The sequence below is a fragment of the Paramisgurnus dabryanus genome, chromosome 15 (genome assembly GCF_030506205.2).
Source record: "Paramisgurnus dabryanus chromosome 15, PD_genome_1.1, whole genome shotgun sequence".
Classification (NCBI taxonomy): Eukaryota; Metazoa; Chordata; class Actinopteri; order Cypriniformes; family Cobitidae; genus Paramisgurnus; species Paramisgurnus dabryanus.
In genome coordinates, this window is record NC_133351.1 from 6,552,876 (window position 1) to 6,578,926 (window position 26,051).

Below are 26,051 nucleotides of genomic sequence, written 5' to 3' on the forward strand. Positions count from 1 at the left end.
AGAAATAAACTCAGATCTTAACATGTAAAAGTAAAACTTGGCATTACTTCGAGCACTTTGATGAAGTGCAGGTTGCTGGGAAACCTCAGGTGAAGTTTGGGAAGATATGCATCATCTCCAGTGTTGATCAACAGTGTCTTTAACATGAGGCTCTTTCCAGTACCCAAAGCAAAATAATGCATATTTCCAAAAGACCTGTGGAGAAAACACTGTGTTATTTATCTATTACATCTAAACTGAATGATATGTATCTATATATATATATATAATGAAAAAAGATTAAATGGAGAACGGTGCTTTCCAGACACGGTTTCTTTGTAAATTTGCATGCCATGTGCACCTGATGTTTCTCATCTAAAAGGCACCAGGTGTGCATCTGAGAGTGACAAGACACACACACCCCTCCTTATGAATAATCAGATCCTGTATTATCACCAATGGGTGAGAGGGGTTTATAAATTAGTTTGCATACGGCTCCAAACACGATTCAAAATGCTAATGTGTACACACACGGACACTTTTGCATCAGCTGGGAGAGTCCAAAAAAATGTGATGCATAAAAAGCCTCGATATCAAGCTTTGGCTACTGTGTACAATGGTAAAATGGAGATATTCATAATCTGGAAAGCGCTTCAGTTAGCCTCAGATATCACCGACAGCCTAAACGCTGACCAAGATCTATATTTCTTAATGTTGCACTTACAAATACATGCACAAGGGTTATAATCATTCACACTTATTTTAGGGCGTGTTTGCTGTGGTCCAAGCCCAAGTGCTAAGGTTCATTGGTTTCACACTTACTTTTCAAACCCCCGGTGCACATGCATTCATCTCACACCTTTACCAATGCACACATACAAGAGGATGTAAAACACAATGCGACTCAGCATATATATGTATATATTTTATCCATATTTCGGTGCACATAATGCACAGCAGAGAGAAAGACAACTGTGCATATGTGTTTTGGAATGCAGAATTCATCAGTTGTCATGGTAATCATGCATTGTGGAAACGAATGATCGACGTCATTGGCTAAAACACATGCACAGGTTACTTTCCTTCCTGAGCGAATGCACACCCGATTGCGAGATGATTTCATATACAGGCAAACCGCACCACACTTCAAATGCAAACAAGCTCAGATCATCTCCTTCATAGGTGGTTTTGGTTTTCGGTACGCCGGTGCGCTCCCGACTACAAGTTTTTCATGCAAAATGTGCCCTGTTTTTAACTAAACTGCCAGTGTGAAAGCCCCCTTAATTGCCAATTAATAGTACACAAATGGACAATAAGTTAAATCACTGCAGACTAAATAAATTCAAGGTTTCTGTGACATCACCACTAAATGAACAACAATACTGAGGCTGGGTATTTTCCAGAATTCGGGCCTATTTATGTCCCCAGGGTGTAATTGTATTAAAAACTAATCAAATCTAATACATTTGAGCACCAATTAGTACAAACAAAAACAAGACTTTTTTATGGCTGCTCTTACTAATAATTATATCACATTTTATTGGTGTTTTGTGGTACAATATCAGTGTTTTGGTGTTGTCCTTCACCAGAGTTTTCACATGTCGTGCCATATTTCAAACATTATTTATCACATATTAATTAAAAATATATGTATATGAATTAAATGTTACTTGAACTAATAAACTACATGCACAGATTAAGCATATATATGCATTTTGGACTTTATTTTGCGTAATTTCTACCTGTCCCATGGTTTAGCTGTCATTACCAACACGCTCTGCATAAAGGGACTTTCCCACTGTTTTTCATCAAAAGTTTATTTGCTAGCCATGGTTACCTAATGACATAGTGGAGCACATGGATTTAAAGCTGCAAGACTGATGCCTTGATGTCCAGAAAAGTAAGTAAATCTACTCTTTATTCTTTGTGTTGGGCATGTACACTTATTATGCGTCATTACCATATGTGTTGCATTTCTGTATTTTAAATTTTTTGAAATATTTTATTACTTTAATAGTTAAAATGGTGTACATTACATGTAGAAAGCTAGCTACACTTGCTTAGTCATCATCTTAGGTAGGGCTAGTTTTTTTTTTGACAAAAATGTCATTACCAGCACAGTCATTACCAGCAACATACATATTTTTGCCAATAAATTATGAATGAATTACAAAAGCATTCTACAATTATACATTTCTGACATTGTTGGAGAGTCTAAATGATCACTATTAAAAAGTTTTGATATATGGCATTCACTTAAATAAGCTTATATTCCAAGCCAGGGTAGATCTTGCAAGTAAAAATCTTTTTAAATTCAAGATAAATTAGATTTCATGTGAAACCACAAAATGTTTTACAAGCACTAATTTATCATTTAAGTTTTATTTTTTACATATTCGATGATGTGATGGTAAAGACACATTTACTTGACATAGTTAAGAAAATGGCAAAAATACCATAAATTCCCTTATTCCACGGGTTTGTTGAATGCTGTATTCTGATTGGCTGAGAAATGTTCCGTGGGTATGCATTAATTTCTGATAACCGCACACCTAGGGTGACCATACGTGCCATTACTCCTGGACGGGATGTGTTCGTCTTCCGGAAGTCGTATTTGTCGACCGCATCCGTCATAGAGGATTATTATTATTATTATTACAGAAAAGCAACCGTTACATTTTAAGGTAAGAATGAAACTACGATTGCATATCTTATGTTTTTAACTGAATGGCGTATGCGGTCAACAAATACGACTTCCGGAAGACGCACCGAAATCCTGGACGGGATGCGTCCGGGAAGAATGGCACGTATGGTCACCCTACGCACACCTAACTTGTCAAATGTCTTAAAAATAGGCACCAGAGCAATGTTTGTGGTAACCGTGGTATAAGAGGAATAATTGACTCCGGTCCTTTGAATTATTTGAAAATAATGCACACGTGATGCATTATTTTCTTATAATTCAATGGCCCGTTGTCAATTATTCCTTACTTATATTATGGTCTCAACCAAGCTCATAACGTCGACTTAAGGACTGATAATTTGATGGTTACCAATTAGTCAAATTTTGAATTTTAATTTTCAAAATCGCAGCAACCCAATTTGGCCCTTAATCTGAGAAATACCCAATTATTATTTTTGCAAGCATCATTTCACTACAAATCAATGTAAGCATAGTTAACACACAAATGATGTCCCATTTAAAACTGGGCTGAAATTCGACCCCAGCATGTTTGACAAATTGACCCAGTCCCTGCTTGTGGGTAATGTGGTAATAAACAACTTACTGCGGTAAAACCAAATGAGCGGAAACCTGCAGGTTGGCTGAGCAATTTTCCCAGGCACAATATCTGGCAAACACGGTCTGCAGAAAGATGCAGAAAGATTTTTTTTGCCAAAGCACAACATCACTTCCATATCCATATGAAATTGGAATTTTAAGGCAAAGATTGGGAAGAAAAACTGACCTGGTTTTTCACCACACTTGACTTTTCCTTCTGTTGTAGAATGGGTTTGAGAGCCGGTAAGCCCATTGGGTCCTGCTGTACCACACTGTGCCCTCCAAGGTCATACTTAACCTCGAAATGAATGGGCGTGAAGATATCGCGGACATCTTTCTGCGTATCAGAAAAATACATTTGTGATTAGAGATATCTTTCATGTCTGTAGCACAAAGAAATAAGTTACATAATAAACTTAAGGATAGGAGTTTGATCAGAGATAGCAAACTCATTTAGACCATTATCACTTGCTCACTGTAATTTTTCCTTGTCTCTGTCCAGATAATGAAGTCAGGTAGGGTTTGCTATGTCAGCTGTGATGGTCGTGTATAATTGGGGGCTCAGCGGTGGAGAGATGTGCTGCCGACTCTCTTGGGTCTGAGTTTAGCTGCAGGGGGGATGTGTGACCGGGTTTTGGAAGGCAGTGTAAATGAGCTGGACTCCAGCCACACCACCACCTCAGAGAGACACTCATTTCTGTAGCAAACGCTACCAAAGTCAACGCTGTGAACTTTTGTCCTTTGCCCAGGATGTGGGCTGAGCGCACACATATAGATGATATTTTAATAAATTTGCTAGTGGGAGGAACTTGTGAATTCCGTGATTTCTCTGCAAGTCATTTAGCGTCAAGTCGGCTGCTTGATATATGTGAGAAAATATCTAAAGTACGCTGTATGTTTTATTTTTCAGGGTGTACTTTCACACCTTTAAGTTATAATCCGTGTGAAAATAGTCTTCCTTTTCGAAATTCAGTAGGGCGGCACACTATACCGAAATAGTGCAAGCATGTGTATCGCATAACATAATGTTTTCATTACTTTAAAGTTACAGTTTAAAGCTTGTTGCATCATAGCCATTCCTGCCAAAGGTGTTTAAACGAAAGTACTGAGTATCACTGTAAATGTGATATTTGAATTTAAACAACTGTAGTATTAAGATCACAATGTATGTATTTTCAAAGTTTTCGGTCGATGCAGATAGCAAATATATTTATATAATAGACTAAAAGGATTTTACAAACTCAAAGCATTTTCCGATGCAGATTTTGAATATTGCGTAATTTAGCAAGTTATCACATACCACATTTTCTTCAATATCGTGCAGCCCTAGAATTCAAGCGAACATGATAAGTAAACAAAGCTTAAAGGGATAGTTCAGCCAAAAATGAAAAATACATCGAGGATGGCTTAAGGATGAGTCAATCATGAGGTAAATGATTATCTTTTTTTCAGACAAACACAATCAGAGTTATATTAGAAAATCTCCTGGCTGTTTCAAGCTTTATAATGGTAGTAAATGGTGCTTCTGATTTGAAGCCCAAAAAAGTCCATCCATCCTTCACAGAAGTAATCCACTTGGCTCCGGTGGGTTAGTTAAGGCCTTCTGAAGGCAAACAATGTGATTTTGTAAGAATAATATACATTTTTATATTGGAGTTATATCAGAAGATCTCCTAGCTGTTCAAAGCTTTATAATGGTAGTAAATGGTGCTTATGATTTGAAGCCCAAAAAAGTCTATCCATCGTTGACAGAAGTAATCCAACTCGGCTTCGGTGGGTTAGTTAAGGCCTTCTGAAGGCAATCGATGTGATTTTGAAAGAATAATATAAATTTTTATATTGGAGTTATATCAGAAGATCTCCTAGCTGTTCAAAGCTTTATACTGGTAGTAAATGTAGCTTATGATTTGAAGCCCAAAAAAGTCTATCCATCGTTCACAGAAGTTATCCAACTCAGCCTCGTTGGGTTAGTTAAGGCCTTCTGATGGCAATCGATGTGATTTTGTAAGAATAATATCAATTTTTATATTGAAGTTATATCAGAAGATCTCCTGGCTGTTCAAAGGTTGCAAATGGTGCTTCTGATTTGAAGCCCAAAAAAATCTCTCCATCGTTCACGGAAGTAATCCAACTCGGCTCTGGTGGGTTTGTTAAGGCCTTCTGAGGGCAATCGATGCGATTTTGTAAGAACAATATCAATATTTATATTGGAGTTATTTTAGAAGATCTCCTAGCTGTTTAAAGCTTTATAATGGTGGTAAATGGTGATTCTGATTTGAAGTCCAAAAAAGTCTATCCATCTTTCACAAAATAAATCCACTTGGCTCCGGTGGGTTAGAAAAAGCCTTCTGAGGGCAATCAATGTGATTTTGTAAGAAAAATATCAATATTTAAATCTGAGTTATATCAGAAGATCTCCTGGCTGTTCAAAGGTAGTAAATGGTGCTTCTGATTTGAAGCCCAAAAAAGTCTCTCCATCTTTCACGGAAGTAATCCAACTCGGCTACAGTGGGTTAGTTAAGGCCTTCTGAGGGCAATCGATGCGCTTTTGTACGAATAATATCAATATTTATATTGGAGTTATTTCAGAAGATCTCCTAGCTGTTCAAAGCTTTATAATGGTAGTAAATGGTGCTTATGATTTGAAGCCCAAAAATGTCTACCCATTGTTCACGGAAGTAATCCAACTCGGCTCCGGTGGGTTAGTTAAGGCCTTCTGAAGGCAATCAATGCGATTTTGACGAATAATATCAATATTTAAATCAGAGTTATATCAGAAGATCTCATGGCTGTTCAAAGGTTGCAAACAGTGCTTCTGATTTGAAGCCCAAAAAAGTCTCTCCATCGTTAACGGAAGTAATCCAACTCGGCTCTGGTGGGTTTGTTAAGGCCTTCTGAGGGCAATCGATGTGATTTTGTAAGGATAATATCAATATTTATATCGGAGTTATATCAGAAGATCTCCTAGCTGTTCAAAGCTTTATAATGGTGGTAAATAGTGCTTCTGATTTGAAACCCAAAAAAGTCCAGCCATCCTTCACAGAAGTAATCCACTCGGCTCCAGTGGGTTAGTAAAGGCCTTCTGAGGGCAATCGATGTGATTATGTAAGAATAATATCAATATTTAAATCGGAGTTATATTAGAAGATCTCCTGGCTGTTCAAAGCTTTATAATGGTAGTAAATGGTGCTTCGGAATTGAAGCCCAAAAAAGTCTATCCATCCTTCACAGAAGTAATCCATTCGGCTCCGTTGGGTTTATAAAGGCCTTCTGAGGTCAATCGATGCAATTTTGTAAGAATAATATCAATATTAAAATCTGAGTTATCTCCTGGCTGTTCAAAGCTTTATATTGGTAGTAAATGATGCTTCTGATTTGCAGCCCAAAAAAGTCTATCCATCCTACACAGAAGTATTCCAAACTTCTCCGGTGGGTTTATAAAAGCCTTCTGAGGGCAATCAATGTGATTTTTAAGAACAATATAAATATTTAAATCGGAGTTATATCAGAAGATCTCCTGGCTGTTCAAAGCTTTATAATGGTAGTAAATGGTGCTTCTGATTTAAACCCTAAAAAAGTCCATCCATTCTTCACAGAAGTAATCCACTCGGCTCTGGTGGGTTAGTAAAGGCCTTCTGAGGGCAATCGATGTGATTTTGTAAGAATAATAATATATTTAAAACTTTACAAACTAAAATAACTAGCTTCCGGTAATGACTGATGCATAATTACAGGATTGCGTTTCCACAGTGTATGACATAAGACGTAGCATTTCGTCTCTCTCATCTCAACTAAGTACATATTTCGTACGCTAAATTCTACATAATAGGCACCATTTACTACCATTATTAAGCTTGGAACAGCCATGACATTTACTAATTTAACTCAGATTGTGTTCATCTAGAAAAAGATAATCATATACATCAAGAATGGCTTGAGAGTGATTGAATCATGGGGTAACTGTAATTTTTGGTTGAACTATCCCTTTAAGCCACCCATCTTAAAATGATCCAGTTAAGCTAAACCAAGACCTTTGATACATCAACACATGAAAGAAAACTCCTCAAAACATTTCATGGGGTCTTTAAAACAGATGCATTGTGGGTAACCCAAGGCACATTGCTTACAAAGGCTGCTGTCCGACAATAAGGGCGACCAAGCTGTTCCGTCAGCGTCCTAAAATGCGCCACAAGATGTCCGCCACATCTGTTTCATGTTCCATTCATTACCTCTTATCATACATTAATTATGCTCTAAAAATACCTCAAATGTAGCGGCTTCTGTCTGGGATCGACTCTGACAGATAATCACACTTGTTTATGACCATCGTCTCCATGAGCGGCCATTAATAACAGCACGGCCATACACGGGCCTCCATTAATTACTGTGTAAAACATGAGCTGGTTCAGATTACTAGGAGAGATATCCGAATAGGAGTCCGGTGGGGCTCAACCAAACACCTGGAGCATTCGCTCAAACTCACAGAGCTATCCGTCCTCACTTTATCAACTGTCTACCTCCAGTCTTCTGGCTTCCCCCACCCGTGCTGCCCTGTCTCGCTCACTCTTCCCATCGGTTGCCAGCAGTGACAACCTGCGACCGAGTCCAACATACAACCTCTTTATCATCCGGCCCTCCTGTGTGGAGTCACGTCGTAAACCTGGAGGAAGCTTACACCACCTGGGCCTTCCAGAAACCCGATTAACTCGAGCGTGGAGACCAGAGTGACGTGGGTGAGAAACAGCTCTGAAGTTCATGGGGTTCGGACTGAGTCAGCGCTTTCAAACGGTGAGCTGAAGCCACAATACAAAACATACTGTAGGGAGATCAAAGACACAGTGGGACTGATCTCTGCATGCTTCAAAGTCATTTCTGTACTGTATTTTAATACTTTATATCAATATTTTATGGCCGGCACAGTGGCTCAGTGAGTAGCACTGTTGCATCACAGCAAGAAAGTCCCCGGTTTAAGCCTCGGCTATGTAGGGAGGCCTTTCTTTGTGGATTTTCAGCCCAGTCATACGAAATTACGTACCTATAGTCACGTCATTTTTTCATGTTTTCATCGTGTGTGGTTTGTAATTTCAAAATATGTGTTCGGTGCATCGAGTGAACCTATGTGCATAACGTGTTTTGTCGAAATAAGTGCCTGCTGCAGACGCGTCTAAAGGGTTTATAATAAAAAAGACCCAGAGTTTACTGTCAAGGGAGTGTCTTGCGTGTATTTTGTGAACGTTAGCGTCCCTTTTTTATCATAAACGGTTTTGACGCGTGTGCAGCAGGCACTTATTTTGACAAAAAACGTGATGTACATGGTTCACATGATGCAACAAACACATATTTTGAAAACACGAGCAACACACATGACACCCCGAACACTTATTTTGAATTTGCGCCCCTCGGATGAGCAGTCACGAGCCGCCACTGTTCCAAACACCACAAGAATAAAAAAAAATTCGCACCTTCATGAAGGCCTGATGGGTGGTACAGGTGTGCTTTTCGTGCTTGACCTTGACTCTGCCCGTCATAACATTTGATGTCTTGTTTCCACTGAAATAAAATCGAGAGGGTAAGGTCTCTTTGTGGTGAACATCTGCGGTTAGGTTGTACTTGATCTCTAAAACAGAAAACAGGAAACAAATGATGTTTAGAACCAAACTTAAGTGTTTGGTTAACCATGGACATGGTTAAATATGTTGCAAATTATTTGAAAAGCATGCAAAACAAATACAGCACTGTCCTTTACTTAAACATATGGGACTGTCATCTCATATGGTTGTATTAGGGCTGTCAAAAGATTAATTGCATACAAAATAAAAGCTTTTGCATAATTTGTTTGCGCACTGTGTGTAATTATTATATTGATATTTTTTATTTTATAAATAAAAATATACCAACATAAAATGTATGTATGTGTGTATTTATATAATCTATACACACACAGTATATTATGCAAACACAAACTTTTATTTTATATGTAATTAATAGGGCTGCATAACGATTAATCGCGACTAATCGTTTGCAAAATAAGTTTTTGTTTCGATCATATATGTGTGTGTGTGTGTACCTTGTATAACAATTATGTAAAAATAAATACACACACATGTAGATATTTAAGAATTATTTTGAGTAAATACTTTTATATAAATATATATATATTTTATATTTTTTCTTAAAATTATACATGAATGTGTGAGTATTTATTAGGGCCGGGACTTTAACGCGTTAATTAAGATTAATTAATTACACAAAAAATAACGCGTTAAACATTTTAACGCATTTTAATCGCACTTATTAATAGAGTCATTCGTAAATGCTGCAGACCCTGTTTTAGTTCGAGAACTCCGGGGTTGTGATGCAGTGTAAATAAAAGTAGACGGAACCTAAACGAACAGCTGATTTTAACGTGACAACGCATCAATTTCAAAGTAAAAATGATTTATTCTGGTAAATGGAGGTTTGCAACGGAGGTTTTGCCCAATAAACATCTACCAACAAACTACAGATTATTTTAACATGTATCCTAATGTCTGTTATATGTTAATGTTTGAGTATTGTTGGGTTTAAATATTGTTGTAATGTTGTTTTGTTTCAATTTAATTAGTTTATTACGAGTTTAATTTAAGTTTTGTTTGCTACTTTAAAACGAATTTCGTTTCAAATAATTTGTTTCGTAATTATAAACAATGTTTTGTTGTTAGGTTTTGTGAATATAAATTAAAAAGAACATTAAAAGCAACACCGTGCATCTCATTGATGCATATGCTACCGAATGCCAAAACATGCAGTGAGTAGCCTATATCACTTACTTTTCAAAAAATCAGCCTGGCAGTGCCCAGAAGTTAAATTTACACGCGCATTTAGAGCATACTGTAGCAGCACGTTTGATTTGCGGTGTGCTTAAGACTTTTAAAAATCAACTTCATATTAATTTTAATAGGCTACTTTGACGGAGGACACGCACAGAGAACAGCGACGGCAGGTAAAGGAAAAAAGTTAAACGAATAGAGTCAGTTTGTAAGAACATTTTTAAATTGACTATAAGATCATCAATATGAACTCTGAACAATGAACTATTATAAACATAACAGCAAGAAAAGCTGAAGAGGAACTCGCAACATTAAAGCAATAAGCATTTATGTAGGCTAAAGCTATATATCACCTCTTATTTTTTTTTAATTTAGTTAAGTTTCAATGGTAACACTAAAGGCGCGTACATTATGCAGCGCTTTTCACATCCGAATCCCACTTAAGAAACCTATAAACGATGTGCAACTTAAAAAATATATTATGCACATTTTTATATATTTTATATATAGTATATTATGTTTTGTTGTTTTTATACGCGAGGTGGGGCATCCGCGCACATAGGTACCAGAACACAGACAGTCAAAACCTGAGAAGTCCCGAACCCTGCAATATTAAACAAACTACTTTAAGAAATGCGGGCCAGGAAGCGGGTCGGGTATAATATATATATATTTTTCGTTGCGGTCCGAGTTGCGGGCGGGTTGTTTATACATTGACCCGCGCATCACTGGTAAGCGTCGATAAGAGCATGGTTGTGTGTAAGATATGGAACAAGGAATTCACATATCACCGCAGCACATCGAGCCTCAAGTATAATCTCAATGCAAAACATACAGCAGCTAGGGTGGACATTAGCCCGACTCCGGGTACAACGACATGGTTGAACAAAAATAAACAATATTTTGTTAAGCTTATGTATTCAGTCATTATTCATAAAAATCCATGTAAAAATTACTTCTTAATGTTCTCAGGTCAAATATTTATATGAGATTAAAATGCGATTAATTTAGATTAATTAATTACAAAGCCTCTAATTAATTAGATTAATTTTTTTAATCGAGTCCCGGCCCTAGTATTTATATATACATAATTATTATACACAGTACACACACATATATGATGTAAACAAAAACTTTTATTTTGCAAACGATTAGTCGCGATTAATCGTTATGCAGCCCTAGTGATTAACCGTGATTAATCTTTTGAAAGTCTCCAAAATATTATGTATAGTTAATATTTTTGGTCAATGATAGCAGAGAGACTGGTAAGACAGAAAGTGTGATGATTTTCCCTAGAAAAAAAGTGAAACATGTATGTTGTTTTATTTCTGTTCAAATTAATTTTACAAACTCAAGGCATTATTCATCGAATATTGTATACAGTACAACGGGCAAGGCAACTGGCGGGCCATATGCGGCTCTCCAATCATCTTTATCAGGCCAGCCGGTCATCTTTGTCTGATTTAAAATCAGTGTGGTTACTTTAAAGCAACCTTTCCACTTTACATGACAAATGACGGCCGATAAACCGGGTGCCAATCATATGCGAGTGAGTTATTTTCAGATCCAATTTGAGCTATGGATGCCTTAAAAAAAAAAACTCGTGCAACTACACTGCATGTGACACGCCGACCAGAACTTATGAAAGTTAAACAGTTATAAACAAAAAAAAATTGTGCAATGTTCATAGTTGAATTATTAACATTTGGCACTTGCAATGTTAAACTGCAATTGTTTTAAAAATATAAAAAAAAGAAAATATAAGTTTAGCAATTAAATGAAAATGCATGTTCTTTAATATATAATAAAAAGTAACAGAAACAACATAAGCTATAACATATTTATTAATAATAATAACACATAAAAGTTATTATTTATAAAGATTTATAAAAGTTTGGCCCTCATCATATTTACATTTTTAAAATATGGCCCTTGAAGAAGAGTAGATGAGGACCCCTGCTATACAACATTGCAAGCACATATCGCATTTCCCTTCAATATTGTGCAGCCTTAGAAAATACCTATTTTGGAATTTTGTAAAAAAAATTGTAGGTACATTATCTTATTAACAAAAGACTGTCCAATTTGGGACAATTCAGCACTATAATTCTAACTGAATAATTATATCAAAGCCACTGTCATCCACCCAATGTACGTGCACAATTTATCGAACTTACTTGGTTTACCAACAACTGTAAATATCTAAACTCCACTTGGTGTTGTGCCAAAACAAACATTTGTTTCAGACACGTGGCACTCTGTATTATAATACTCCATGTTTTATGTGTCAACAGCTATACATCCACTGCAGCAGATAATGTATAGCAAAATGTCTGGATGACACATTTTCACTTTCACACAGTACATACATCTACCCATCCAATCCTATCAGTTTCACAATCACTGGTACTCGCCATCAAGCAGGGCTCTGTTGTTTACAATGTGATCGATGAATGTCCGCCTATCAGTAAGGGCAGCCTTGACGCACACCCTGAGCTTTCTAACGGACACAACATAAAGGGTTTGCGGGGCAGAGATAAAAAGCATGGAAAAAAGCCTGAAACACAGCGACTGCCCCTGCCTTCAGCACATGCTGATAAGGTGACCCCGCAAACAGCCATTCGTAAACAAAGACCAAAAAATTTTCATCCTTGAACACTGTGTACTCAACTCAAAGAGCATGTGTGTCGGGTTTGAAATACCCAAACCAAAATAGTCACATTGCAGCAATAGATGTTGCATCAATCTTTGGATCTATTGCATAAATCTTATCCACATGGTTAGAGAGGAACTTTTAACATCATGAGTTTCATATTAAGACTACTGTATATCAAACTGCCTTACCTATATTTCCAGGAATTTGTTTTCCTCCAACTCGAAAGCACACCATGATATTGACACAAACAGCAGGCAGGCTGCTTTCAAAGCATTGAGCTACAGAACGGTTTACACTTTCAGGCAGTAACATCACGGCATCCACCTTCACCACTGGACGTGTCCTGAAACAACCAGAGAAACAAATTAACACACAGTATAAATAGTATAAGTGCAATAGATCAGTAACTATAAATATTTGATTCAGAAGTTCAATCAAGCAAAGGCTTGTTTTCTCTACAGGTGGTTTTGTATGTTGGGAGTAATGACAGATAATTCCAACATTTTTCCGGACTTTAATCTATAGCTGTATCCCAGGCTGCGACCTTCTAAGGAAGCAAACTCAGAAGGTCAGCAGTCTCCAAAGTCCACGAAGAGAACTGAAATAAGACGCTCTAGCCTTTGGAGGATCCATGATTCATAATCAGCGGGACAGAGCGGAGATGTTTCTGAATTATTTTTCTGGTTCCATATACTAATACTTATGCATTTAGCTGACGCTCTTATCCAAAGCGACTTACAATTGCTATATATGTCAGAGGTCGCACACCTCTGGAGCAACATGTGGTTAAGTGTCTTGCTCAAGGACACAATGGTGTGACACAGTGGATTCGAACCCGTAAATTCTTAATTTTACGCAAAATCTGATATCCGGCGTGCTATTCTGTCATATTTTCTCCCTTTTTCCCAAAACGCAATAAACGCCAGTCCTCGCAATATGCAATATGAATGCAATGCATAAAATCCGCTCAACCAATCACAGCGCACCATTCCACGCATTGTACACAACAATGGCGGCACGATGAATACACATGGAATCATAGTTTTAGATGCAGCAAGATGAGGTTGTGAAAATGTATTTTAATCTCTAGCTGTTCTTACCTGAACACCACAGCTGAATCTGAGAGAAAAGCTCCCACTGCAACATCTGGAAGAAAAGGTGATGCTTTCATAAAATACCCTTTATTTTACCTGCACATTGACATTTTTTAAAACAGTGGTCTCTAACATGGTTGCCTGCATGGATTCTGTGAGATGCCCGCCAACACACATTCTATTAACTCTTTCCCCGCCATTGACGAGATATCTCGTCAATCAAGAGAAAACGCTTCTCGCCAATGACGAGTTTTTCCGTCTTTCCGCAATACCGCTATTATCCACTAGGTGGCGCCCTTTCCGCAACTTTTTAAACCCGGAAGTATTGCCCTATGGCAAGCTGCTGCATGTCCGTGTCTGTTTTAAAGATCGCTCTGAATGGGATCTCTATGAAAAGTCCGTCACAAAAATTTAATTATCTCTGCTTTTTGCTCAAAATGTGGTGTTTTTGCAAAAACCTACCCATATTCAAAAGCTGATTACAAAAGAACCACTGAAGGTAGGATGAAACGTTTTTTTTTTTTTTGAAAGCAGAGGGTCTGTTCTTTCATTTAGTATATTGTATGTTTATATATTTGAAGAACAACATTTTCTGGAAGGCATTACACTTTTGTGAAAATCATGAAAAACGCTGCTGCTGGCAACTTTTTTTTAAAAACGCTGGCGGTGAAAGAGTTAATAGCCTCAATTTTGATATTTGGGTCAATGACGTGACATTAATTTTTTTGTGTCTGAATGGTTCAATCAAATGTAAAAGGGTTAAATTTCAAAATAAATTTGCTGATTACTTGCATACATTCTCTTTTTTGAAGACCAAGCCTAAAATTTCAATTTTTATTTCATTTTGAAAGAATATTTGGGGGATAATTGCAAAAAGGTCAATGTGGTGTTAACGGTCTGTATTTTTTTAAATGAAATGAAAATAGAAATATATTCATAAAAAATGTGGAATAAAATATAATCATCTAGTTTAGTGTAATATGATTTTTACATAAATTTTTATAATTTGTTAAAGATTATTTAGAAAACAGAGCTGTTTTTGGCATATGTCCGGACAAATATTACAAAAACGCATTAAAATTTATATTTAGAAATAACGAATAAATTATATTTTAAAATGATTTTTTTATAATTATGTTTACATGCTATTAAGGTGGATAAAATATTTTATATTTCTCATGCTTTGGTGCAATTGGCGGTTACACCATTTGACATTTTCTTGTCAATTAGGTCTTAAGTTTTATAAAAATGGTGCAAATGTAATTTCTTATCGCATAAAATCAACATAAATGGACTACGTTCATTGAACTATACCTGATGCATGCTTTTAAAACGAAATGCATGCTTTTAAAAGTTTTTTAAAAAGATTTTTGAATTTCTCATCTTGCCAAACCGTTTGTGTCACTGGCCCATTTATTTAATACATTTTTTAAATGTCTTTTATGTATGTTAACATTTTAAACATTGATAAAACATAATAAAATAAAATGAATGATTAAAAGAAAAACTTTTGAGTAGACTATTTCAAAAAAGTAGCCCTCCAGATTGTTTTATCCCTTGTGTTAGCCCTTGTTAATAAAAAAAGGCTGGAGACCCCTGGTTTAAAATATATACGTGAACCCTGTCTGTGAAAACCCAGCTAAAGTACTTTTGTTGTTATCTACTGTTTTTACATAAAATCATCCTACACTGAAAAAAAATATTTTCAAGAAAAAAAATTCTTAGTTTTCAGTAAAAATATCAAAAAATTCTTAAATCAAGATGCTTATCTCGATGAGCAAAACGACCCAAGAAAATAAGTCTAGTTTTTAGACCAAAATATCAAATTGTGCAATGTTGTGCAAAAAACAAGCAAAAAAATCTGCCAATGGGTTAGCAAATTTTTCTTGAATTTAGTGTTTAAGAAAATTTTTCAAGATTTATTTGCTTGTTTTATGCACAAAATCACTTAAATTTGATATTTTTGGTCTAAAACTAGACTTATTTTCTTGGGTCTTTTTTCCGTGGCATTCTCACGGATCTCCGCATTTTTCCGTGGCCCTACCACGGACTTTCTTTTCCATGGCATTCTCACGGATTGGTTACTCAACTGTTTTGTCCTATTTTCAAACCATTGTCACTTCGATTTAGGGTTAGATTTGGTGTTTGCGTTAGTATGTCACTTTAAGTATTAGTATATACTATTTTGTCTGAATGATTCTTTTACATTTTCTAAAGTTTAAAAAATTGTCGCCTGGCGTTGGGGTTAGAGTTGGGTAAGGATGTCATTTTATGTTAATCTAACCCTAAACCAAAGCGACAATGGTAAGAAAATAGGACAAAACAGTTGAGTAACCAATCCAAGAAAATACCAAGGAAAAGTGTGAAGAAAAATGCGGAGATCCGTAAGAATGCCACGGAAAAATTAGCAAAAAATTCTGTGACTATCCCACGGAAATTCGTGAGATCGGGTTGGAAAAAGCACATTGCATTGTGGAATACGTTATTCAATGCACGTGTGTAGTGTACAATTTATAATCAAGTTATTCAGTGCATACAGAACATTTGCATACTGCCAGCAGTATGTTTGTATCATCTTTAAGAAATATTAAAGTACATCACAGCTGACATCCACAGGATGAACCTTAGAAATGTGTTACTTTCGCTTAATAGATGTTTGACACTTTCATAATGTAGCTTAAAACAGTTGTCATTGTCAGTATAATGCTTCACCTTGTTCTGTACACATAGAAGTCGGTTATTTACAGGAACGAGAAATTAAATCTATAAATAAACATGCATTCAAATGCAGTCTTGATGTAATAATGGTGTTACCTGGGTAATTGTTGCCATCAATATCAACTCCTCCAGACACAGACTGGCCAAACATCTTGAGATTGTTTCCTAACAAAGAGCCACTTATTCTCTGCACATAAGAGAGCACAAAGACGGCATTCAGAACATATAGGCTGTAAAAAACACTTCATGTTATGATTATAAGTTATTCCCGAACTTAATAAATACACTCTTTCATGATTTTGAATCTTGATCACTTCCTGGGACTATATTAGGAGGAGCAAAAAATTTCAGGAAATTACAGCAATTAGACTAGACGCTTTACTCACTAAACTCCATTGTAGAGGCAGACAACAAAACAGGCACAAAACAATGAGGCCGTTTGCACAGGAAGGTCAACACCGTTCATGTCTGACCTCCCCAAACATCGTTTCATTCTTCCCGGAATAAACAGTAGCTGAAGGACGTACTTGAGAAAAACTCTGTGCAATACCGCTGCTCCTTCCATTGTAGATATATATAGCACCACGCAAGTCGTCCTCCTGAGGGGCTCCGATGGCCACATCTAAAAAACAAACACCGTCACTTAATCCTTGGAACGTCGTTCCAAAACCTTGTGAGCTGTCTATGGAAAAACATTTTTCAAGGCATTGCCTCAATACAAAGGTTGTTTTAAATGCCTATCAAGAGATTTTTAAAGCAGCATGCCACGCATCATTATTGAAGAAGCAATCCCATAATGCACTGTGACACGTTCTGCAAAAAAAAAATCCATGACGGTGGACGGATCAAGAGAAATTAACATGTATGCATTTGGCAGATGCATGTCCCTTGGGTTTAAACCTACCAAATGAGATACAGAAAAATATAATGATTGGTTATAAACCATTTTGGTTATACAATTCATTCAGTACTAAAATTAATATTTTTTATGCTCTGAATTAAATTATTTTTTTAAAAGCATTATATATTTGAAATCAACTAAATTGAGTCTTCAATGTATGATGCATGAATATGCAGTAGGTATCGTGCGTTCCCAGCTGCCAGTTAAGATGCTGTCGTGGTGGGCAGATGTCTATGTAGGCATTGAGGCAGGTCACTTGTTTTTGGAAGAGGGTCAATGCCATTAAGAGTGGTTTTCAATCACTGAAATGTCTTGTATAACCATTTTGGTCTAAAAATAAATCATGCTGATGTGTCGGCTTTAGTCAGTGACATTGAGGTGTTAGTTGAGTGGGTGTGTTTCACTTCTTCACAAGTGGCTTTATACGGATAATTTAAAGTCACTTTGCTATTGTTTCTTTGAACTATGTTCTGCTTCTAAACCACACCCGTTGCTCCGAAACCAAGCTTGAAGTCATATTAAAAACCATTTCTGGCCATGAAACCACAGTTGGTAAAAGCTGATAGGTTTAATACAGTACAGGCTTGTATGTGTTATGCTGCTAATTGTGAGGAAGTTAACATTTGTGGTGTACCATCAAACCTAGCTTGGGCAACAAACCAACTGAAAGAGAAAGCACCATTTAAAAATGCAACAAAACAAGTTGACTTTTTCAGGGCTCAACATAAAGGACTGCCCGGTGGCCCAGGGCAAGCGTGAGAGATGTTCGGGCCAGTAAAAAGTATGGTCAAAATTTTGGCAGGGCAAGTGAAAACCTTTTTCAAAAAATTATTTGCATTGAGCCCTGTAAAGTGCTTATCTAATAAAATAAAATAAAAGACCAAGCATTTTTTATATTTGTGTACAAACAGTGTTTTAACAGGGGGATGTTTCATATTGCATAAATATAAAAAAATTATATGTCACCCTGGACCACAAAACCAGTGATAAGTCAAAATTATCGATTTTTTTAATATTCCAAAGATCATGTTCCATGAAGATATTTTGTAAATTTCTGTAAATATAAATGTATTTATTGTTAGTAATATGTGTTGCTAAGTATGGAGGACCACAATAGTCATGCAAAATGTAATAAAAAACTTCAATATTTAATAACTACCTGGACAATAAAAATGTATTATTATTCTTTTCGCTATTCAATTTGCTTTTCGTTTTAGCCTCTCTATTTAGCTTTTCCGTGACTCTTTGGGTCCTTGCAAATGGTCAAATGAGAAATGCAAATTAGCTATGGCCAGGTGGATGTAACAAGCTCGCTGATTGGCTCTGATTTACGTCATGCGCAGATTTATAGATCTCAAATGAGGACCCAAAGAGTCACGGAAAAGCTAAATAGAGAGGCTAAAATGAAAAGCAAATCGAATAGCAAAAAGAAATATAGCTGCAAGCAGCAATGGCGGGCCCTCGCACGTTTTTTTACCGCTACACGGTGCGTCCGAGAAAACGATGCACGGTGGGCAAGGGCATCAAGTGGGTAAATATCAGTGGGCTATTTATTGTTGTTACTGAGCCATTTGGGGACTGTAGGTAAATGAAACCCCACATTTTAGACAAACGGGGGCACTAGTGAGCCACTTAAGAGACACGCCTATGTCTGACCTGTTTGTGCACACTTAACAGCCGACAACTCTGATGTGTGTGCCGACTTTTAGGTTAATCTAAGCACGCCAAGAGTCCTAAATATGCCTGAAATAAATGTAAAGTTTGGCGCGTTGCCATGGGAACAGCGTTCGAGATATCAAAAATCCCTTCGCAATTTATCATCTACTATGTCTCGGCATCATGTTGACCACTTCTGGTGTCAATCTCATGAATATTCTAGAAGGAGTATTTAAAAGAACATCGGCGTCAACTTAAAGTCTTAAATAAGCCTTTAAAATGAAAGTAAAGTTTGACGCGTTGCCATGGGAACAGCGTTTGAGATATCAAAAATCCCTTCGCAATTTATCATCTACTATGTCTCGGCATCATGTTGACCACTTCTGGTGTCAATCGCATGAATATTCTAGAAGGAGTATTTAAAAGAACATCGGCGTCAACTGAAAGGCTTAAATATGCCTTAAAAATGAAAGTAAAGTTTGACGCGTTGCCATGAAAACAGCGTTCGAGATATCAAAAATCCCTTTGCAATTTATCATCTACAATGTCTCTGCATCATGTTGACCACTTGTTGTGTCAATCGCATGAAAATCCTAGAAGGAGTATTTAAAAGAACATCGCATGGAACTGTAAGGCTTAAATATGCCTTTAAAATGAAAGTAAAGTTTGACAGGTTGCCATGGGAACAGCGTTCGAGATATCAAAAATCCCTTCGCAATTTATCATCTACAATGTCTCTGCATCATGGTGACCACTTTTGGTGTCAATTGCATGATTATTCTAGAAGGAGTATTTAAAGGAACATTGGCGTCAACTGAAAGGCTTAAAAATGCCTTTAAAATGAAAGTAAACTTTGACGCGTTGCCATGAAAACAGCGTTTGAGATATCAAAAATCCCTTCGCAATTTATCATCTACAATGTCTCTGCATCATGGTGACCACTTTTGGTGTCAATTGCATGATTATTCTAGAAGGAGTATTTAAAGGAACATTGGCGTGAACTTAAAGGCTTAAATAAGCCTTTAAAATGAAAGTAAAGTTTGACGCGTTGCCATGGGAACAGCGTTTGAGATATCAAAAATCCCTTCGCAATTTATCATCTACTATGTGTCTGCATCATGTTGACCACTTCTGGTGTCAATCGCATGAATATTCTAGAAGGAGTATTTAAAAGACCATCGGCGTGAATTTAAAGGCTTAAATAAGCCTTTAAAATGAAAGTAAAGTTTGACGCGTTGCCATGGGAACAGCGTTTGAGATATCAAAAATCCCTTCACAATTTATCATCTACAATGTCTCTGCATTATGTTGACCACTTCTGGAGTCAATCACATTATTTCCCCAGGAGGAGTATTTAAAAGTTTACCACATGCAGCTGTAAGGTTTAAATATGCCTTAAAAATGAAAGTAAAGTTTGACAGGTTGCCATGGGAACATCGTTCGAGATATCAAAAATCCCTTCGCAATTTATCATCTACAATGTCTTGGCATCATGTTGACCACTTTTGGTGTCAATCGCATAAACATTGTAGGAGGAGTATTTAAAAGAACATCGCATGGAACTGTCAAAAAAAATCCACCTTTGTGACTGACACACTTCTTGGCGCCTGGTGGTGGCGCTATACCCGGGAGTCACAATAGGCACATCGATGCGATCAGAATCTTCAGACGAACAAACACACCGCGTGTCATCACAATAAGACATTTTTTGCCTTTGATATTAGACACTTCCTGTTTCTCTGATGTCGCCATAAATTCGTCGCCTCGCCATGGCAACACCGTTCGAGATATCAAAAATCCCTTCGCAATTTAGCAAGTCCAATGTCTCGACATCATGTTCACCACGTTTGGTGTCAATCGCATGCATCCTCTAGGAGGAGTATTTAAAAGTTCAACGCTTGCATTTTTTAAACAATCCAAAATAGCCGACTTCCTGTTGGGCGGAGCTTAAATGTTAGAGGGCGAAAGTTGTTCGGGTCGATGAGATCTATATGCGTACCAACTCTCGTACATGTGCGTACATGTTTGCCCGATCTGCGCAACAATGTTTGTTTTTGCATTACAGGGGGCGCTACAGAGCCCCCGTGCCACGCCCGTGTTCCAGCCTTTGCCAGGTCGCAATGACGGACGACTTTGACGTGTGTGCCAAATTGCAAGAGTTTTCGAGTATGTTTAGGCACCCAAAAGGGCCAAAAGTGTTAAAAAAAATAAAAATAAAAATAAAAAAAAAAAAAAAAAAAATAATAATCCGAGCAAAAACAATAGGGCTTCGCACCATTCGGTGCAGGCCATTCTGGCCTGCTCCTCGGTGCTCGGGCCCTAATAAGGAGAACCATCGGGAAAATGAAAACAGAAATGTTAAACGGAAATGCCCTTTTAAATGCCTAATTTAAACCTGTATTTGTAGTTCAATTTATAAATCCAGTTATTTATTTCTCTTTTTAAATCGCTTTTTGAAATACATTTAGAAATTTTTCCATTATTACATTAAGAATTTGTAAATGCAATTTAAAATGATGAACTTATTGAGTGTTTTATGTTGTTTTTGTAAATTGTAAATTGCTATTTATTAATGGATTAAAATTTCATTTCTACATTATTTTTATGATTTCACTTTTATTGCCTAATAAAATGTTACATAATGATTTTTTTGTAACTTTTTCTATTTATTTATAGATTAATTAATGAATTTTTAAACAAATCTATTAATTGCTATTTTTATTGTCCATGTAGTTATTAAATATCGAAGTTCTTTATTACATTTTGTATGGCTCTTGTGGTCCTCCATAGCTAAGGACTTCATTTGGACAACCTTAAAGGCGATTTTGATAATATTTAGATTTTTTTGCACCCCCAGATTCCAGATTTTCAAATAGTTAACTTGGGCAAATATTGTTGTATATATTTCTTTATAGATCTCAATTTAAAAAAATTTACACTTATTACTGGTTTTGCGGTCAAGGGTTACATACTGTATGTAAAAGGAAGTATTATTTATATGAATATAAATTTTTAAACGCTACATAAAATTTTTTGAGTTTAACTGAATTGAAAACTGTACCTGGATATCCATCATCATCGATATCTCCAAGATTGACGATGGTTTCTCCAAATCGAGCTGCATAAGAGTCGCTGCCGACTAACTCAAAATCTGCCTCTTTCATATTAGCCTGAGAATGAGACAAACCAAAAGTAAGTATTTTCTTATGAAAAGTTTATTAGGAATATGGAATTAAAAAATAAACAGGAACATGCCTTTTACACTCCATTATTTTAGTAATGTCTGTGTTTACACACTGATATCGGTGTTTACTATTGACTTTCAACAAACTTTGTTGTGTAGGTGGTTAATTTTTGACCAAGTGGAAGTAGGTTAAGCTGAAGGAAAAAATACAAACTAGAAAAAAATCTTAAACCACAGAAAACATCTTTGAAAGTTTGTCATTTCCTCACATACACTAATAATATGTCGAACGTCACATGACCAAACCGGAAAACTGGGTTGATCGATTCCGGTAGCGGGAATGTGGAATGAGGGTTTGTATGTGAGAAGAAAATGCCATTGTCAAAAGCTATAAAGTAAAAAAAAATATATTCTCGTCTTTGGTTGCTCCAGAAGGCTTTATGTATGAAAACAGCACCATGTCAGCGTAGAGCATACAAAACCGGAAGCGATCTACTATGTTTAACAGGAATGCGGAAGTAAGTTGCGCATATACCCTATTAAACTCCAAGATTGCCGGCCCTTGTAATTTTTTACTCAGAAAGAAATAAGAAATTTGTTTGTAAGGATTGTCTGTACCGTGAGGTTATTTTCCTGGAAATTAAAATGCCATTCTCATTTGTGTCTTGCAAAAAAAGTATTAAATATTACATTGGTAGTTGTGTGTTTGACAGTAATATGTGACCCTGGACCACAAAACCACCCTTAAATTGCACAGGTTTATAACCAACAATAGACTATTTATATTTTATGCCAAAACTATTAAGATATTATGTAAATATCATGAATACATTTTGTACATTTGCTATATATCAAAACTTTATTTTTGTGAGGGGATGCAGTTGCTAAGGACCAATATTGTCCTATCCTAACAAACCATACATCAATGAAACCTTATTTATTCAACTTTCAGATGATGTATTAATCTGTTTCAAAATATTTACCCTTATGACTGGTTTTGTGGTGCAGGATCACATACAGTATGTCTGATTTAAAGATCATTTTTTGATATGAGTTCCTTTTTTTTATTTTAGCAAAATTTTTATCGTAAATATATGTCAAGTTGACTTCTCACCTCTCCCTGGTTAATGTAAACATGTACGCGTCCCTCCTCCCTCACAGAACTAAACATAGGAGCTCCTACCAGCAGATCAGACAGGCCATCTGCATTCAGATCAACAGCACATACACTTGCGCCATAATAAGAGCCCAGCTGTAAACAGGAACAAACATCACCATTGTGTTCAGGCGACAGGAACATCCCTCATGAACACTGCAATTCTTGCATTTTCTCACCTGTTTGCCTTTGGTTTCGTTGACAATTTTCAACGTGTTGCCCTCAATCCTGAATATGTAAGCCTGGAGAAGGAAAAAAATAAGGATACTGACAGATCATATGAGAAATATTAACATTAACAATACAATAGCATAATAATAGATTATTCCCTGAATATTCTTTAACCAAGCCTATTCCCTGTTCCTTTGGTAAAATGATCAAAACCAGGCTGTTTCACAATGCTCAACACTGCAAGCTCAACACATCTGCAAATATAAACCTGCTTCCTCTTTCCCGTACAGATGGCAGAAAAGTTCAGTTTAACTGATTTACCGTTCACAACCGCCTCAGAGAGCAAATGTTATAAGGGTTTTGTTTCCAATTCCATCTGCTATTATCATTTCACACAAAAATTGTAAATAAAATCTGGTTTGAAATCACTTTGTAATAAAATTACATTTGTAAATGAATTAGCATGAAGTAACAATAAGCTATATGTTTTTATAGGATTCATTAGTCATTTTTAATGTCGATATAAATATTTATGTATTACAAATGCAGTTGTTTGTTGTTTATTCTTGCATCACAATTAGGGTTATAAAGGGGCAGAGAGTTTCCGGTACATTTCCGGAAACTTTCCATGGGAATTTAATCTGGAGAATTTTGGAAATATTAAAAAATCATAAGCTTCACAGTAATTTGCGTGAATTATTTGGAAATTTATATAAACTATATCATATACAAACATAAATAAACATGTTGTTTAGTAATAAGCAGACATGCATGCAAGGTACAAATTCTCAAGAATCTTGGTCCTTACACTCATCAAGCATGGATTAATTTGATCAAAAATCTTTCAGAAATCATTCTACTATGAATACAACTGAAATTGCATTATTAATTAATTAATTAATGAATTATTAAAATTATAATGCAAGATTTTTAACTACAATTAAGTCTGCAATTTATTTCAAATTCCCAGTTTATTCCCATTAATTCCAATATATTACCCTAATCATTACTCTGTTTACTGTTACAGTAGTTCATGTTAACTAAAGCTTTATACTTCTTTGTCGAGTGTATGCCGTAGCCTATGCATAGATGCGAAGTTGAACCATATGGCGTAAACTGACGTGCACCTCTCCAAAAATGTAACAACGTGTCAGTTCTACGTGGACCACAAGCCCTGTGATTGGTTTGATAAAAACCCTCCGATCAGGTCTAAAATAATTTGCGTTGCATTCCTGATACTGTACGCATTTCGGCTTGTGACAGTAAAAACAAAGACGAACCAAGTTGAGGAGGTATATTTTACAAATCAAGCTGCAACAAAGGCGCAGTCTTTTTACCTCAATCACTGCTGATTTTGCTCAAACTACGAACTGCTGCTTCTTTGCCTTTCGCCTTGATACTGTGACATTGCCTACTAGCGATCCGCACGTGTAATTGTACGTCGATGCGAACAACGACGCCAAACTATAAATGAAAACTGACCTGCGTAACCAACGGCATAGGAAAGCCAGCTTAAGATAGTTAACTAATGTTAAGATCCAATCATAACCAGGTAAAATAAACTGTCTACAGGGAACATTATAAAAAAATTATACTACAGGTCCGTTGAATGCTTGAATCTGATTGGCTGATGAACGTTCTAAGGTGTGCAATTATTTTCTGGGAAACGCACGGCGAACGTAGTTCCAGGCAGCTCTCTTGACCGCATTACAGTTTCATATCACTTCGCATCGTTAACTGTAATAAGGGGCTAACAAAAAACAACACGACAGACGATTTTCCGAGGCAATAACAGCGCTGTTTAGAGACGCACAGAGGTAGCCTTGTTCACAGAATCTCTCTCTTTCTCTTGCTTGCCCTCTCTCTTGCTCTCTCTTTCTATCTTCTCTCTGTGTCTCTGTCGCTCTCGCTCTCTTTCTAATAACTTCATTAATAACTGCATTAGAACGCTATCAATCGCTCAAGCCTCTATGGCCAGCTTTAAAATGACGTTTTGGAGCAAGCAAAAGAGGCCTTGGATGAGACGCTAAAGAAATAGTCCTACTCAAAATAGTTATTTAAGTACAAAAACCGGATGAATCCCTTTAAATGTATCATGTGATTGATGTCTTGAGGTGTGGTAACCGTATTGTAAGCGGAATAACTGACTCCGGTCCGTTGAATTATTGAAAAATAATAAATCTCGACGTGACCGCATCATCACCTCGGGTGTGCATTATTTTTATAATAATTCAACGGCCCGTCATCAATTATTCCTTACATAACTGATCCTAATATTATGTTATTATTGTTTTCAAATTTGTATGTTGTTATTTTCACGGTAGAAGACAAAGGAGAAAAGTACTCCTTTTGTGTGTTTCTGTGGAGAAGTAACAGCTTTCAGGTTAGGAATAACATAAGCAAGTAAATAAGTTTACTGTATACCTCACCCTCAAGACCAATGTAAA

General features: G+C 36.4%; 1 protein-coding gene across 1 annotated transcript in view; it reads right to left on the reverse strand.

Annotated features, from left to right (window-relative positions):
• The window catches only part of itga4 (integrin alpha 4), a 40,829-nt gene that overhangs the window by 8,675 nt on the left and 6,103 nt on the right, over positions 1-26,051 (reverse strand). Inside the window, exons 8-18 of the mRNA XM_065252225.2 lie at positions 23,613-23,675; positions 23,392-23,529; positions 22,155-22,263; positions 17,064-17,158; positions 16,633-16,723; positions 13,825-13,870; positions 12,913-13,067; positions 8,722-8,876; positions 3,447-3,596; positions 3,267-3,343; positions 48-195 (exon numbers count right to left, since the gene is read on the reverse strand). Coding sequence (XP_065108297.1) covers positions 48-195; positions 3,267-3,343; positions 3,447-3,596; positions 8,722-8,876; positions 12,913-13,067; positions 13,825-13,870; positions 16,633-16,723; positions 17,064-17,158; positions 22,155-22,263; positions 23,392-23,529; positions 23,613-23,675 — 1,227 coding nt within the window. The remainder of the gene's footprint in view (positions 1-47; positions 196-3,266; positions 3,344-3,446; positions 3,597-8,721; positions 8,877-12,912; positions 13,068-13,824; positions 13,871-16,632; positions 16,724-17,063; positions 17,159-22,154; positions 22,264-23,391; positions 23,530-23,612; positions 23,676-26,051) is intronic.